Source organism: Athene noctua, chromosome Z (genome assembly GCF_965140245.1).
Source record: "Athene noctua chromosome Z, bAthNoc1.hap1.1, whole genome shotgun sequence".
NCBI classification, from domain to species: domain Eukaryota; kingdom Metazoa; phylum Chordata; class Aves; order Strigiformes; family Strigidae; genus Athene; species Athene noctua.
The window spans coordinates 58014979-58033387 of NC_134077.1; the positions used below are offsets into that span (position 1 = coordinate 58014979).

Sequence of the window (18409 nt, forward strand, 5' to 3'; positions counted from 1 at the left end):
AAATAAGTTTTGTCCCCTCCTCACTTTGTTAATCTTCTATCATAAAAACTTCAGTTTCTTTAATTTCCTAAGACAAAGCATATTTAATACGTCTGACTTAATGGGAGTTTTATCTTGAGGTATTAGCAAAATTGGGATCAAAACGTGGTGCCAAAGTCATACTTCCAAAATGTGTGTGAACATAGGCACATATGTGTACCCGTGTATGCCCATTTTGAAAACCAGATACTATTTGGTAAACTGTACACTTACACCTCATGATCCAGTAGAAGTGGTATCTCAGAAGTTGGCCCAAAAGGTAAAAATTTGGAGAAGAAAAAGACTGTGAACATGTAGAGCTCATAAAACATGGAGGAGAATCAGTGCCAAACCAATTGATGGAACAAATCTAATTTTAAAAGGAGCCAACAAGATAATGATTGATGTTCTTAATTCTGTGGTGTTTCTTTTGATATTTATATGGTACCTCTGCATTATTTGATTACTCCAACTAGTCTTTTTCAAATGAAAATTGCATGTAGAGACCTTTGTTCATTTCTATTTTTTGCAATGTGAATAGAAATATCAGTAAGTTAGAAGGTATTTCAGGAACAGAGCAGACTTGCATGCAGTTAAAGTCTGTAAAATTAAAAGTGAAAAGAGTGTAGATCTTTGCAGTCGGTATGAATTCTTTCTTGAATAGTATGAAGTTTGTCTGCAGAATGCTATATCAAAGCCTGTTGGTAGTACAGAAATACTGAACTGAATTCTCAGCAGCAATAGCTGACTGTGCCAATTCTTGACTAGAAATTACAGGAAAAGAAAGCTCTAGTCTTGTGGAAATTCCAGGAACAGTCTAGGGACAGGACTTCCTTGCTGGACTGGATGCCAGATAGTTAACCAGCCTTATTTCCATTAATTTTGAAGAATCAGCATGCTTCAGTGGAACAGTGTGATCTTGGGAAACAGCATTTTTGAATAAAACTCTCTTTAGCAAGGTCTTGTCCCTTGAATATTTTTTAAATATTAACTTTTTAAAAAGTATTTAAAAATTTTAATTTTTTTAAAGTATTAACTTCAGAAGACCAATAATGCCCATTCAGTAAGTCTATGTTTAGCTTACTGTGTGCAGGGAAGTGCGGTCACCATCAGAGAGGGGAGTGCAGGTAAGATGCGGTAAAATATGTGTGTCAGTTGGGACCAGGTACGTTCTGTATGAATGACAACTAAGGTGTAAAGACATCTTTCTAGTCTTTGTTATAGACTACTCATAGTCTTTTGTCATCGGATCTTATTCAGCACAAAATACCAGGTCATATTTTATACCTGTCCAACCATTTCTCAGGGCTGCATTGAGATTGTTATGACCCTTCCACTTTTGTTTATTTTAACAGAGGCTGTGTCTCCCATACAAAAACAGACAGTGTGGATTTAGAAAACTGCCCTTTCGTTTTATTCGATTTTAGTCTGCTAGTGGGATTGATGTTTGCTGTAATAGCTTTTTTTAAATTTCATAAGTAAAGCAACATTGTACAATATAGGCCCAACAGGTAATTATTAAAATATTGCACACTTAAAATTTTCTCAAATTATGTTCCTTATGGAAGGATTCACTATGTAGCCGTGTATTTTACAACTATTACAGTAAACTATGATGTATATTACGTAGTGTACATAATAAATGTGACATAGCAGCAGCAAAAAAATGCAATAGTTCTGTTCTCAAAAATAAGAGAAAACAAAGACCGATCAGAATAAGAAATGATCCCTTTTTTTACAGGCCCATATAAAGCTCTCTTGTAAAAAGACTTATGAAATATTAAACGAACTGGAACTTTGCATAAAATATTAAATTAACTTTGCCTTGGCTTAAAGCCATTTCTTTGGCAAGGGAGAGGATAATCAACTTAAAAGCCCTCAGGCCAACAGAAGTACAATACTGCCTGATGCTGTAAGACAAATGCAGGATATTCTCCAAAATGACTACTGGGTTGGAGGTACAATTCCAAAACTACTGAGTAGATACAAAACCCCCTCTCAAGTAAGTTACTTAAAACCTCAGTTGCAGTATTTATTACTATCTTGTCCTTGGCCCAGGTGGTTTAGCCTTCTTCCCTGTGCATCTCCATGAAAGCTAAATATGACTGTGCAGCTGGTGCTCCTTTCTTAGTGTTTCAGCCACAAGGCTGGAAAAGCTTTCAGTGTGGTATCTGACACTGTATTATTATGTGACTCTGCAGGTTCTTCTTTATTAATATGCTTCTGTTGAGCCATATAGCTCCTTCCTTCAGAGAACTGCTATCCTTGGCAAGTGACATCCATGCACCAAAATACTGAAGGACAGAAAATCCAGTGATGTTTGAGGCGTGGCTCAGAAAGAAAGGCTGTGTGTGAGTGGTGTGTTGGAGGTGGGTGGAGGGTGTGTGTATGAAGGAGAGGGAAAAGAACAATGTCATCTTTTGCCTTGAGACATTGAGCATTTTGTAGGAGTTTCTGTTTATACTACTAGAAAAAGTCTTCAGTATTTCTTATCTTGCACAATCATTTCAACTTCTGTATTAGCAACAAAAAAAGATGATGTCATTTTTGTCTGTGATATTGTAATTTGATGAATCAATGTAGTAATATATTCTAGCCAAAATTTTTGCAACCCTGGTTGTCAGTATATGCAGTATGTTTGAATGACTCAGCTGTTTGATGAAGATAAGAACCAATAAAAGGTATTTTTGACTGCAGTTGTATCAAGATACAGTTGCCATACTAATTGCTTTTATGTGATTAAAGACCAGAAAACTGGGCAGATAGGAGTTACTTCACTATTAAGTATCAGAGTGTCAGAAGAGATCTCTTACTACATTGTTGAAATAGCTTAATGTTTATAAATCTCTTTCTGGGGCATAAGTGAATGTTGATCTGTGCAGGTCTGATCTGAATTAAGTTATCCTGACTCATGATCATAATTTCTTTAATTCATTTTATCCCAGGCTTCCAGAGTTCATACATTTTACAATTTAGCTTTAATCTAGCTAAGCAGAAACCCATCAGCACTAAGAGGGATCAGTGGTCCTTTACATAGTTTAATTTATGAGTTCCAGTTTCATCATCAACCTCTTAAATTTTTTAATTCTTAGAGATATTGAGGGTTCATGATTCCTCTCAGGTTTAGCTGTGGTAGCTGCAGGACTTAATCACATTTTTGTCCTAATGAAGCTAAGTCTCAGAGTTTATGGCTCTAAAACTTCATCTTCCTCCTTGTGGGCTTCTCTGCTGAGGTCTTTGCTTGGAAAGACCAGGAAGAAGAAGCTTCACATCCATGTGCCTGCTATTTTCCTAGCTGTCTAGTTAGCAGTCTTTGCAAGCTAGTTGTACCTGAGATGACAGAACAGGAAGTAGTCTCAGACCTGTAAGATAAACAATAAGCTTGGATGGCCCTGGGAGGACGTACTTCAGACTTGCTTTTATGAAGAGTATACTTTTTGGAAGGTTATTGTTAATAAGTAGTAGTAAGATACTAAAAAATCATTCAGGGAGCTATACATGAGGAATTAAAATGCTGGTGAAATCATGTATCTTGGACCTGCAAGAGGAGAAGGAGAGGAGAATAAAATTACTCTTAGTGAATAAGAGTAGAGATCAGGAAGGGTGAAAAAAAAAAATCACTGATCTTTAAAACATCATGTGATGACTGTCAGTGGAAGGTCTACCTTGTGCCTTTATCTTCTAGAAGAAATAGATAAGCAATCAAATCACAGCAACAGACAGTAGCTCATGCTGGTTTTATGTTGATATCTGAACCATGAGGAGCCACAGAAGCTGAGGATACAGTTCCCCCAGCCTCAGAAAAGGTGGTACCAACTTAACAGAGTAAACTTTCCACTTAAGTCTGCTAGAGCTGAAGGTGTCAACTGAGCTAGAGAATGCCATTTCTTTTCTATGCTTTTTGAAAAACATTATCTGATATGAAAATTGAGGGGTAGTGTACTTTTGTTCCAAATACCGAAAAAAAAGGCAGCACATCACAGGGAAGCTTGTTTTGTGTAGTGTCCTGTTCATAGCAGTGGAACTGGCTGTTCCCTGCACACCCAGCCTCATGAGCTGGGAGATGGGGAGGGGATGCAGACTGAGGTCAGCACAGCTGAAGAGGAGGTGGTGTGATGGTTTGACTCTGGATAAATGCTAGGTATCCACCAAGTCGCTCTATCACTGCCCCCCCCCCCCGTTTCCCCTTGTTTTCTCAGCAGGGGAAAGAGGGGAAAGAAGATCAACTAACCCTTGTGGGTGAAACAAAAGCAGTTTTGATATAAGCAAAGCAAAAGCAAACAGATTTATTCTCTACTTCCCATGGACAGGTGATGTCGGGCCTTCTCAGGAGCAGGGCTCCAATACGCGTAGTGATTGCCTTGGAGGACCAAGGGTGACCCCACCCCCTTCCTCCTTTCCCCCAGCTTTATCCTGAGCAGACGTCATATGGTCTGGAATATCCCTTTGGTCAGTTGGGGTCAGCTGTCCTGGCTGTGTCACTGCCCAAGATCTTGCCCACCCCGTTCCACTGTGGGGGGAAACATCGGAAGGAGCCTTGGTGCTGTGTAAGTGCTGCTCAGCAGTAGCCACAACACCAGGGTGCTACCAACACCCTGCCAGCTCCCGGCATAAACCACAGCACCGTGAGGGCTGCTATAGGGGAAAACCAATTCCAGTTCAGCCAGACCCAGTACAGGTGGTCAGAGACCTGCTGCACCCCTTGGATGCACACAAGTCTGTGGGACCGGATGGGTGACACCCAAGGGTGCTGAAAGAGTTGGCACATGTGGTCACCAAGCCGCTGTCCATGATTTACCTGAAGTCATGGCTGATTGGGGAGGTCCCACTGGACTGGAGGGTGGCAAATGTGACACCCATCTACAAGAGAGGCAGAAAGGAGGATCCAGGAAACTACAGACCTGTCAGTCTGACCTCGGTGCCAGGGAAGGTCATGGAGCAGGTCATCTCGAGTGCCATTACAAGTCATATAATGGACAACCAGGGGATCAGGCCCAGTCAGCATGGGGTTATGAAAGGCAGGTCCTGCCTGACAAACCCGATCTGCTTCTATGACAAGATGACCTGACTGTTGAACGAGGGAAAAGCTGTGAATATTGTCTCCCTGGATTTTCGAAAAGCATTTGACACAGTTGCCCATAGACTTCTCATAGAAAAACTGGCTGCTCATGGCCTGGATGAGCACACGGTCTGCTGGGTCAAGCACTGGCTGGATGGACAGTCCCAGAGAGTGGTGGTCAGTGGAGCTAAATCCAGCTGGTGGCCACTCACAAGTGGTGTTCCTCAGGGCTCGGTGCTGGGACCATTTCTGTTTAACATCTTTATTGATGATCTTGATAAGGACATAGAGTGTGTCATCAGTGAGTTGTAGATGACAGCAAGTTAAGTGGGAGTGTTGATCTGCATGAGGATAGGGAGGCTCTACAGAGAGACTTGGATAGATTGGATCTGTGGGCCAGTGTTAACGGGATGAGCTTCAACAAGGCCAAGTGCCAGGTCCTGCACTTGGGCCACAACAGCCCCCTGCATGGCTACAGGCTTGGGGAGGTGTGGCTGGAGCTGTCTGGGAGAGAAGGATCTGGGGTTCTAACTGACAAGCAGCTGAACACAAGCCAGCAGTGTGCCCAGGTGGCCAAGAAAGCCAACGGCATCCTGGCCGATATGAAAATAGTTTTGTAACAGTTCGTTATTCCTCTTAACATAACTTTAGACTGATCACTGCTGTCTTTGCTAGCTTTTGATTGCCTTAAAGGTTGTACTCAGCAACATTGTGGTTATATAGACTACAAGACATGGTTGTTCCTGAAGGAGTATCTTATGGTTTTTATCCATGGATGATGGTGTCTTTTTGTCAGTAATGATTATCTGAGGAAGTGATGTCATGCTGAAAGTACTGGCTTCTACATCTTCTAAGATGCTGCAAATCAGATTGAAGGTTAAAAATGTTGCTTTCATAGTCCTATGGTAGAATTGGTAGATGGCACCCATTTGTGCTAAGATAAATGTTTGCAGTAGCATTCATGTTTTTATCACTGCAGTCTTGCAGAGTTGATCTTTTATCCAGTGCACAGATCTCAAATTGTCTGTGCAGCACAGTATAAAACAGTATTTAACCTGCTCTCACTTGTGTAGGACTGTGGTCATTGCTAAGCTTTTGATAAAGTATCTGTACTGTTAGTACAGGAAGGTTTCCTGGCTTAAAAGAGAATGGGGGGTGCTACCTAACTGTCTTGAGTAATCTATTGAAATATAAATACACTGTCTCTGATTCTGGCATCAGAAAAATACCCAGTTCAAATAATAAAGATGCTTGAAGTAGCAAATGTTGTCCCATGTGAATAGGTTATGTGAGTGTGATCTTTGTGTGTCCCTGAATTATTTTAGTGGCTATCGCTGGGGAGTGGGGAGGTAAATAATTAAGTATTAACTTACTGAGCTGTGTCAGGGATAGCATGTTCCTGGTTTTGTGCTTCCCTGTAGATGTCCTTGATTGGTCAGTTTTGCACATGACAGCTCTCAGACCTTAGTTCCTGATCTGTGGTTTGGAGGTACATCTGTCTGCTTAGAGGAGCTGCTGCTTAGCCCAGTGGTTCTAATCTTCCTGTTAACCCTCTAATGGAACAGCACATACTGTGTGAATGCAGACACTAGGATGGCACTTCTAACTGTTGCTGGTGGAGATTGTCTGCAAGCCTTACCTACTTCTATCCACATCAAATTTATGCTCTTTTCTAGAAGTGTGTCATAGAATCATAGTGTCATAGTGTGTTGGAAGGGCCCCATAAGGGTCATCGAATTCAACTTCTCTTTAAGAAAACAGATTACTTACACGGATAAGAATATCAGAAAATGGAGAATTTCATTTTGGAAAATAATAGCAAACATCATCTTGTGCTTTCTACTAACAATTGTGACATTTTAGGTTGTTTTCATTACATTTCCCTCCCTTTATCAGTTTCCAGAACTACACAAAGAATTAACTGTCCAAATGTATTCTACAACTTTATTAGTATCAATTTATTATTAATAATCAGTTTGTTAATACATGATTTGATATTGGATTGTGTCTCCAAAAATTCTTAAGATTGGTGATTAGCTATGGGCTATCACTTTTCTCTCTCATCAGTGTGAAGCACAGGCTTTCTTTGCTGTTTGTTCTGATCCATCTTGACGTTAAAATCTGTGAAATAGAAACTTGAATTACTTATTAATACAGCTTACACATTGACTTTGTATTTTAATGTTAATAAAGTAGCTGACATATTTTATTAGAGAAACCCTATTGCAAAAAAGACTTTGCTAAAAGTCAGAAAAGAGACACTGGGGAGTGAAATGGTGTAGTTGTGTGCAAATTAACAGATTTTAACTCAGGGGTAGGTAGAGTCATTCAAATAACGAGTTGTAGTGGGTGAAACAAAAATAAATTCTCTCTGGAGTGACCAGAGAAAAGCAGTGTGCAACAGAAACCCCTGAAAGCCTTTAGAAATTTGTTTTTCATTCCCTTCCCTTTGGGCAAGAGTTGACAGTAGCTAGCACGTTACCTCGACTGTGTGTTTGTCTTGGGCAGAAATATTCTGGAAGAAACCAGCAGTTGTTTGGAGGGATAGTATGTTTACATCCTGACCAAGAAATACACCTTCTCACTGTAGTCTGCTTACTGTCATATTAAAAACTCAGCTTAATAAGATCCATCTCAGAGTTCTTGTTAAGCTCTTGAGAACAGTCCAAGGAGATGGCCTGTCCTTCCGCTGTCTGTTCTGGTTCATATGTGTTGATGAAATTCTGTGTCCTGGAGTTTAAAAAAAAAAAATCAATCGTCAGATGGTTAGTTGACCTGTTTGGATTACAAAGAGATAGTCTCCAGAGCTTTCTTGCTCTGCTATGTTCTCTTTGTATTTTGTTCTTTATAGCTGTGCTTTTCTTATTTCTTCAGAAGTGTAGTGTTTAGAAACTTTCGGTCTTGGAATTCTTCAATTTTTGTGTAGTTATTCTGTCTCCATTCCTGAAGAGGTAATAAAGAGGGAGGGCAGGGTATACAAATGAGAGAAAGATGCAGTCTTGTTTGTTTGGGGTTTTTTTTTAGAAATGTGAATTCTTTTTTTCTTTTAAAGCTGTTCAGACAAAGAGGGTTTTCTGTCTTTGGTAGTTCTCCTCCCACATGATATTCTACAGATTTTAGAGCTGCAATATACTTGTGTAACAAGGCTACAGCTAAAATATTAGTTGTAAAAACAAGTGTACAGATTTTAGTGCTTGAGAGAACGAATTCTAAAGACAACAGAAAAAATTTCTTAATTTTTCAGAAGAAAACACCATGTTCATGATGACATGAATAGGTCTGACATTCGTCACTGAAACTCAGATGACTGTTGAGGATCCTTGCTAGTCTAGTATGGGATAGTGTTTTGTGGAGTATGAGCAACAGAAAGCGAATTGTTTCATAGGTGCAGAGTATATAGATATGGAACAGCATCAGATGGCTTGAAATTTTTTGCACTGTTATTTGCACTGGATTCCTAGAGGTGGGTGACTTCGTAGATTTAATAATCAATTTGTCAGTTCACTCAGTTTCCTTCTTTTTCAGTGTTGAGTCATTTGCTATGCAGTTGTGATGAACCTAAAGAAAAAAACTTCTATACACTGAATAATACTAAACCAGGGTGAACTCATGAACTTTTTCACTCTTTAGGGTGGCAGATCAATCAGAAATGTATGCCGCAGAAGAACAATATGACCAGAAAATATATTGAAAAGAGGAAAATAGAGACAGTTTATTGCTGGTGAAGGCCTACAGCTTAAATGAACATACATGTTCCAGACACTGTACTCTTCAGAAAGCTATCTGTCTTTCCCAATACATAGGGAATGGAGAATAGGTGTCCTGATTTTATTACCCAAAGATATTTTAATGGCTGTGTTTCATATAAGGAAAAGAGCTAAGTTTCTTCCTTACATCCAGATAGAGGTAAGATTAGACAGATAAAAAATGTTTTTTAAAAATTTGCATATTTGTAATTATCCAGGAGAGTATACTATTTATATAGTTATGTTGAAATATTAAAATTTTGATATTCAAAATACTAATTCAAAATAACAAAAAGTACATATACCTGTATATGACAACAATGTTAAACTGCATATATTTGGTTCTGAAATATCTACCTTAGCAGCAGTCAGATGTGTTTCTCAAATTAAGAAACATGGCCCATTAAAAGAAAATAAACTGGATTGTTTCCATGCAGCTAGCTTGATGTTAATGATGTGCACAAAAGAAGAACATCACCTTACATTTTGTGTGTGCAATTATGAAGAAAGTAGACACTTCACTGCAATATTTTACTTCCACACGGTTAGTCTGTCTTCACTTTTCCTTGTGCTTAGAAGGGTCCTAATTTTTGTTAAATGCAGAACAGACTTAGTCCCTTTGCAAGTGAGAACAACTCAGAGCCCTCAGTGCTTTGTTTAGCTTCTGAAGTGTCAGGGTGAAAACCACTTGCTTTGTCTAGCTAATGATTTCAGCCAAGCAAAGAAAAAAGGGAAAATTAAAATTACAGCTTGCTGTGTATAGTTTGCTATGTGTATTTCCGTGCTCTTTGGAAATACTTTCCTTACTAGATTTGTGAGGTGTTTTCAAAAGCTTTTTCCTCATATATATGAAACTGCTTATCTGTTACTTTGCTGCTAAAGGGACTTCTGTCAGATTAGATCTCGTTTGGGTTCTAAAGTGGGGTCTCTTACGAAACCCAGATTTCTTGGGAGCTGTGAAGCCAAGGAAACACATCTGATCCCACAGTAAGTGAATTCCTTCAGGCAGTGGTGAAAAGTGTTACACCTGAGGACAATACCTGATATTTAACTTGTCTTTTGAAGTGTCTTGGTGATTGGGCTTTGTTTTTTCTTACCACTGTCATTCATTGCAATTGTCTTCTAATGTGTTACAGAACAGGAGCAAACGCCTGGAGAAAGTCCATGTTGTTCTTGGGAGTAAATCCTGTGATTTGGATTCTCTCATTTCTACTCTAGCCTATGCCTACTTTCTAGACAAGGTAATGGAAAAACCAGTCTGAGTGGTCTTAACTCATTGGTCCAGGTTATTACAGACATTTTATTGTTAAGTCAATTAAAACATACTGTAAAAATATTATTCTGGCCAATGATTTTGCTATAATCAGAGGTGAGGTTTTTAAATAGAAACAATCTACATTTATTTTCATACAAAAATTAATGAGTAGGTAATAGGTGGCTTATTCAGTAGCAGCTAAAAATCACCCCTGTACATCGTTCTTTCTCCTTTCTCCTTCCTGGTTTCCTAGTGATTCTGTGAGAGGCAAACAGAGACAGAAGAACAAGAAAAAAGCAAAAGACATTTAAAAAAAAAAATAAGTAAAAGGGGGAAAAAAACCCTGAAAATTCTGACTAATTGCTTGCTCTGTTAAAAGATATTCCTAATAAAAAACGGGTCTTATTTTATGCGACTCTGACATATGCACACCTACGTTACAGGTCAGTCCTCCTGATGTTCTTTGCTTACCCGTGTTGAACATACCAAGAAGAGATTTTAGCTACTTCACAGAGACAAGATTTATATTGGAGGAGCTGAATATCCCGGAGTCATTCCATATCTTCCGAGATGAAATCAATTTGCACCAGCTGAATGCTGAAGGGAAATTGTCTTTAACGCTTGTAAACAGCAACATGCTGACAAGGTATTGCATTGTATGTACAACAAGATGGCTTATGTGGGTTTGAGCTGTTTTAAAAATTGTGTTTTACATTTTTCCTGCATTAATACTGGTATTGCTATGTTAACAAAGATTTAAAAAAAAAAAAAAAAGTTAAATATATTTTGTCTCTCATTCTGTCCAATAAATATAACAAACTAAATGGTCATCTTTCAATCACTTTTAATGAACCTCCCTTTTTTCAGGACCTTGTGTTTTCACACAGATTAGATTAGGTATTTTAATTTAGTTTAAATAGTCTGGAAGCTTCCTGTGACCAGTAAATAAGAGATCAGATTTTTTCCTGCTTCTTAGTTAGCTTTCACTAAAGGCATTAAGACTCTCACATTGATTTGAAGATAGCCAGCCCACTTGCATATGTGCTGTTAAAATGGCTGCTAGATTTTTGCAGTCCTTACTTTTTTGCATTTGTCTCAGTATATCCTCAATGCCGGAGGCTCAGAGTTGCTCTGTGGAAGACCATAGTTCAAATATGCATCCTTAAGAGGAAATATTTACAAGCCCATAGTGAATCTGTTAGAGAGCCTCTTTATAATGGTCTGCTTGCCTTGCCCAGAGTGAAGGATGCTGTTTATTTCCAGCTCTCTTTAGAACTTCATATAAGTAACATCCTGTTGTGCTATGGTCTCATCCTACTCTGGGGAGGGGTTTGCAGATTAGAATAAAAGTAGGGAGAATCTAAAATGAGAAATGTGTAAATCTCATAGTTATTGATTTTTTAACTGCAGTCAGTTCAGTACCTCATTCACTTTTTCAAAGTAAAAATTATCTATAAGATTTGCTTTTTGTTTATTACTGTCCTTTTCTGTTTCTTCCTTCTAAATAATTATGATTAATATTTTATATTGCTAAATGTAGTTTCGCTTTGTTATTGCTATTATAAGCAGAAACATAAGTTGTCAAAATGCAAAAAAAAGGTCTTTTGTAAGTTGTCTAAATGCAAAAAAAAGGTCTTTTGTAAGTTTTCAAAATATTCAATGGGGAAAATCCAAAATCTCTCCTATATAAAGAGTGATAATTTCAATACATGTAGAAATTTTTTTTTCAAATTACTAATTTTTAAAGATTTTTACAATGGAGATGAAAACATTTAAGTCAATTATTATGCTTGATGTATCAAGCAATAAAAGCACTGTAAACACTTCATTAAAAAAATTGCAGTTTTAAGACTTCACTGTGACATTTTTTTGCTTTATAGGAGACTTCAAGTAGCAATAACAATTGCATTATAGTCCAGATTTAAAAAAGAAAAAAATTCACTGTTTTACTGGGTTGTCTAAGCAGCTAGATAGAAAAATATATATAATTTTTAAATTTGCTTGATAGTGAGGATAAAAGTTTGGAATCAGCTGTTGTCAAAGTCATCAATCCAGATGAGCAATGTGATGGCAGCCTGGAGTTACAAGCGTCTTCTTCCTCTTTAGTAGTAAAAGAGATTCTTCAAGAGGCACCAGAGTTAATCACTCAGCAACTGGCTTATCTCCTCAGAGGTGAGAGATTACTCTTTATATTAAATACTGAAAGATTTAATGGAGTGTTTCTGAATCTGCTCATGCAGAAAGAGTGTGATCCATTCTTTGGTTAACAATCCCTTTAAAGACCACGGGAAGCTCCATAAAAGAAGCAGGGAGTAAAGAGTTTGTTAAAGAGTAACATTATATTGAATATTAAAAATGTGCATTTAAAAATAGGCATGAGAGGTCTTTGCTGTATCACTAGACAAGAATATTAAATGGAGCTGTCGACACACCAGCTGGGTAGCTGGAAAAGCTGTGCAGTTCATCGATTCCAAGGGCATTGTGGACAACAATATGGATTGGAATCTAATATTTACAAGTTAAAGCTTCTTCTGGTGGTAGTACCTTTTTACAGAATGATGTTTTAACAGCGTGATTCAAAACTTTTACTGTTCTAAAATGCTGTGACCAAATCTTCATTTCTCTCTCCTTTTCTTTTGTATCATATACCCAGTAGAGTACAAAGGATAGGGCTTCAACAGCTAGAAGTATTTTCATTTCTGTCTTCATAGTTCATCATTTGTATTAGTTTCCTCAGTTTATTTGCTGCAGCAGAACTCTTCACTTTGAAAAAAAACTGGGATTGCAAAGATCTGATTGCTGCTTTTAAGTTATTTACTGAATTTCAATGGTGTTTAATGAATTTTAAAGGTTTTAGGTTTTAATTGATGTGCAACTGTTAAATGCCCTTTTAAGAAAATAATGTGGGCAAGTTTAATGAGGATTATGAATACTTGCCTACACTTAGATTTCAGAAGCTGTTGAAGTCTTTGCTTGTGACTCATCACTGTGATAACTAGTGTAATAAACAAGAGAAATTATAAAAGGTAATTTTAAGGTGTTTTTTACGTTTCCATAAAAGAAGCATTAACAGTAACACAGCATTTAGTCTGCTCTTTTAGTGTCTTTCCATGCTAATAAGCTCCAGTAAACCTGCCATAAAATATTTTTGTAGCTCTGGATTTCTGTTGACTAGCTATCCAGGAATCTAGGCAAATTACCAAGCATAATAATTTATTTTGGAACCAAGAAGAGCTTTTGGGAATCTCTCTGGATACCTGTTTGGTGGTGGAAAGAGTCAGAGGCAGCACTCTGAGTAACGAACAACAACATGTTCAAGTACTATAGATGATTTTAAGTGTCTGCATGCTTTGGCTCTAGTCTGTATCCAAATTAAAATAAAGTGCTACCATTAGAGAAATACTGAAGGTGTTTGCATTTAGAAATAGTGCTTCAAGTTTTGAAGGAGATGGTAGCTTAATTTTTTTTTAAATTTAGTAACTTCATTGTAATTATTGTGTTTGGTAGCACGTTTGAGTAACTTGAGGGTTATAGGAGTTCCTGCATACCTTCTCTTGCATGATATGAGAAGTAGTTGACAAATCCTAAACAAAAAAACTCACCTGCACTTGTGACTTGATGCTTTTCTACTTCTCCCAGCAGCATAATTTGTATGTATAGAAAACTAAGCAATACAGTGGTTGTCTTGTGGGTTTCTTAAAATAGAAAAGGATTTCAGTTCTTAAGAACCTTCCATTGCAAATTCAGTAAGTCAGTGAATTCCATAACTGTTTTTTATAAGATTTAAAAAAAAAAAAAAAAAGTTCCTAGTAGTAGATGGCAGTAGATGGCAGATCAAACGACAAACAGCCTGAAGATAAAAGATCGAATACAACCTATCCAAGTCTAGCTTTTGTGTTTCTCTGTGTATATTATGGTGTTTTGTCAAAGTCCTTGCCCATGAAGTATAGCTTTTGAAATTCATCTCACCTGTGAGCATAGGAAACAAAGGGTCTGGAAGAAGGGGTGGCTGCTTCATTCTCGCTACCAGTGAATGTGTGCGTAGAGGCTCACAGGATGGTCCCTCTTGATGGTGGCACTCCATAGGCGTTGAGCCAGTGAAAAGGTCCTGCTGGGTTTTCCCAGTATGTTATGTTCCAGTGTAAACCTGTATGTTGTTAGGGTGTATAAATCTCAGGGGAAATTCACAACAGAAGACTGAAATGGAAGTCGAAGTGCTAAGAACTAGGATTTCATTTTTGTAAAACAGCTGAGAGATCCTAACATCTAAATCTCTGAGCTAGGAACTCATCTTTTGTTTTTTGACTTCCGAGTGATTATTTTGCTAGACTTGTTAGATAATACAAATATCTCATGTTTTAATAATTACTATGTAGTGGCTGTGACAGCTTTATTTGTTGCCTCTTTTTCAAACCTGTTTTTTCTCAGTCTGATAGTAATTTTTAAAAAAAAAATTTTTGATAACAACAACAGATACTTATAACCTGCCATATTTCAACTTTGAACAAACTTCACCTGCTCTTCTGTGTTTAAAATAAAAGTCAAGTGAAAAGACTTTGCCTGTGAAACTAAGCATTATTGATTTAGGCAGTTTAATATTTAAGGACTTTTTTCAGCTGAATGCTTTCCTGGTATCTCTGTCTCCCTGTCAGACCATGCTATAAGTTAATTCTACCCTTGGGCTTTGAATAGAGCCTGCTTGGAGAGTCAGTGTGTTGTACAGCCAGCCGTATTTGCCTGAAGTTAGAGCTTGTGCTGTCCCTGGATTTGTGCCAGAAGCAAACAATTATAGAACCTGCCAGAGTCTTGGGCCCGTATTATTTTATTTCCCCAGAGATGTTTACAAGGGGACTGTTGCCAAACTCAAGATCCATTAAGCTGCTGAATCATTACATTTTCTGTTGCAGCCAGCTGGCAAGGATGTGATTCCAAGCACTCACTGTCAGGTACCTTGGGTCAGTGCACTCTCAGAAATGCCTCCTTATGTTTATTTGTATAAGGCCTTGAAGGATGCCACAAGGTGCAGACTGCAACATGTAAACAGAGACAGATTTACAGCAAAAGCATCAGCATTTATTTTTTTTTTTTAATGTGAATCTGCTTTTGCTAGTTACGAGCTACACAGTTGAGGTCTTTTCGTGTCCTGTTGGAGCAGTCTGACTTTTAGTAGAGAAGATTAGTTTGTTATTCTAGGCACCCAGACAAATGTTAAGAAATGTCCTCTTAAGGACTTCGGGAATGATGCCTGTTTTTTTTTGTTTGGTTGGTTTTTGTTTTTTGTTCTGTCTTGTGCATTCATCAGATGATTCACATGTTCCCTAACTGGTGCATCCTTAATATATATGCTAGAAAGAAAGGAGCATTTTGAACTGCACCAAATACTGCACTTATTTGGACTGGTACTTCTGGTTTTTTGTATGGTAACAGTTTTCTTGGAGGTAATGCTTCCCCCTACCTTCTTCCCCAAAAATTATATTTTATTCCAGCCTTGTGTCTTTCCTGTTAACTACAATAAAAATTGCTTTCTTGGGTCTGTTTTACAGTTTTGGTTTGTGGATTTTTTTGGGGGTGGGGAGTATTGAATTATACTTTCCATGAGGGACTATTGGTTTTCCCTTTTTCCCAGTCCTTTATTTTTCCAGGTCATGGAACAAAACCTCAGCAAAGAAATGCTTATATTTTCATTGTACTGTTTCTTTCAGTCATAAACTTATAATTCAGGAGATGCTTGTTCTGTTCTTAATGTTTTCCCTAAACGACTTCTGCTTTCATTAGATCATGTTTAATATTAATGCACAGAAATTGCTTTTGGCAAAACTAGTGTTCTACTTCCAAACTGCTTTGCAAAAAAGAATAAAATGCACATTTTTCTAAGCGTCCTAGCCTATTTTCTAGTGACCTCTCCTTTGGAAAAAAATATCTGTAATGTAGTGTGATGTACACAAGAAATAATATTGAATCTTGTATTACCTATTATATATTTCTTTTTTCTGTGCTTGTCAGCAGACAGAGCAGCCTCCATTATGCTTTCAGAAACCCTGGGGGAGTTGCACCCGCACTGAGTAAGATCTGCAGGAGATTTCTGAGCCCATGTATCTCTTTTACAGCAGATACTTACAAGAGGGCACATGAACAAATGGACTACTGACCTTTGGCCAAGCAAAAGTACCTTGAGTGAACTGTTTTTCTAAACCACTTGGAATCTTAACCCTCACAGGCATGCTGAGGATGCCTGGGACAGAAGATGTGTGCCTTTCTTTCCTGCTGATCAGCATGGTATTAAAGAATGAAGGAAGAATAAATGATGATCTTAGGGCTTGCTGACACCCTATTAATTTGAGAAGGTTCCTTTTCTTGCTTCCATCCTAGTAGAAAAGTTAGCAATTGTAAGCACTACAGTATTGCTGTGACAAGTAGGAAAGATAGCCTTTTATAAACCTTTCTAAGATGTCTGCCTATTATGAAGCATTATTTCAGGCTGACTGCATTTCATTCTTGTATTATGTGATAAATCCCCAAATTTCTTAGTTTGCTTTGCTCTTTGAAGATGTCACACCTGATGAAAATATGCAAAGGTATTGACCCTGAGATGAACTGAGCAGTGAAAGGCAAAGGCTCCATTTAGATGCTGTGGTACAGTGCACATCAAAGCACATTCTGATTTTTACAACTTTATGGTAATGTTTGTGTCCTGACAAATGTGAGATCAAATCCAAGATGGCCTTAGCGTTGAAGAAACTAAGAATTTATCACACATATGAAAACAAATGCACACTAGTACCTGCAGAAATGCATGGTAGGCTGCCGTAGTATGTCCTTGTCAATCTTCCCATCTCTTTTGATTGGGGAATAGATAAAAAATGTCAAAATTTCCTTCCACCAATTCATGTGTTTAGGAGAATTAAGCTCGTTTTATTGGCATGAGCAATGCTGCTGCAACAATATAGTAGAATTGCTTTGGTGTGAAAGAAATACATGTTTTAGCGAAACAGATACTTACGATCATTTTGATGTTTTGTAGCTGCTGTGGTTCAGACACTTGTTGAAATCACAACCAGATCTGGCTGCTAGAACCTGTTTTGGTGTAACCACAGGTTTCTGCTGCCAGTTCTCCTACTTCCTGCAGCTGGAGAAATATGAGATCCTTCCTCTTCTTTACTCAACTCGTTTTCTGTCTTGCTTCCCAATACCATTTGCTCTAGAAGAGCTGTGCTACATTGGGCCTGGAACTAGTCAGCTGACTAGTCAATTTGATGGCCCAATCCTGGATATGGTAGAAACTGCCTGGTGCTGGATGGGAACATTACTTGTTTGAAATACTGATGTAGAAGAAAAGTTAATTAAATAATCTATTTAATTTTATTGTAATAGTTTGGGAATTATTTCTGTGAGAAACAGGAAAAAATACTTTTCCTTAAATTCTGAGACTCAGAAACTGTCTTAATTTGACTGTTTATATATGGTTGAGCTGTTGTTATGTTTTAGGAAGGACATAGCTCTTCATTTGTCTTAAGGCTTAGTTGAAATCCAGGACTGACTGGATAAAAACTGTGGTGTAGTTATTGTTCAATTCACAATCCTGTAATTAGGCTGGAATGATTTGTAGTATATGGAGCTAAAATGAATCAGAAGTTGCTGACCTGACACTGAACCCACCACATAGTAGTTATTTCTGTATAATGAGGGAGATGACAAAGCTTAGGTCATGTTGACTTCAAAACTCATGAGCTTGATTGCATATTCAACTTACATCTTTAATTTTACTGCATTTTCAAGTATGTTAGGATTTTCTTTTCTTAATCTCCCTTAAATACTCTCCCCCCCAAAGCACATGCACCTGTGGCAAAGGTTTGACACATTGTATGTCTGTGGACCTGTGCAGATGGACAGGCTGCTTAGCTCATCCTGGTGACGGTGGGAGGCTGTATTGAACAACACTATGGCTTCCCTCCAGTAGGTAAATGTATGATGAATTTGAGTGTGCATTGTAGGTCCAGTACTTTCTGCTGGAGTCTCCATTTCATTTGTGTGTACATGAGCAATTTCCCTGTCTGCTCCTAGAGGAAAAAAAAAAGGGTGCTGAAAAAGCAGAAGATTACTATTGCTAAAATAATTCATGCAGCCTGCTCCCTGATCTGCCATTTAACCAGGTGCAGCTCTGTGCTGACTGGGAGGTGTGCTGTGGGCCATCTAACTCATTCCAGTCGCTGCCCTGCACGAGCTATGGACATGAATATGTAGCACAGGCACTATTATCTGGTTAGAGGTGCAAACAATGAAGGGATATTGTTAGGTGAATTATCCTGGAGGCTGCCGATTGAGAAACTTGCT

General features: G+C 38.0%; 1 protein-coding gene across 6 annotated transcripts in view; it reads left to right on the top strand.

The window, feature by feature from the left end:
• PRUNE2 (prune homolog 2 with BCH domain) overlaps positions 1-18409 on the top strand; it is a 148854-nt gene that overhangs the window by 29193 nt on the left and 101252 nt on the right. For all 6 annotated transcript variants that reach the window (XM_074931456.1, XM_074931451.1, XM_074931453.1 and 3 more), the window contains exons 2-4: positions 9960-10064; positions 10522-10724; positions 12087-12250. In XM_074931456.1, coding sequence (XP_074787557.1) covers positions 9960-10064; positions 10522-10724; positions 12087-12250 — 472 coding nt within the window. The remainder of the gene's footprint in view (positions 1-9959; positions 10065-10521; positions 10725-12086; positions 12251-18409) is intronic.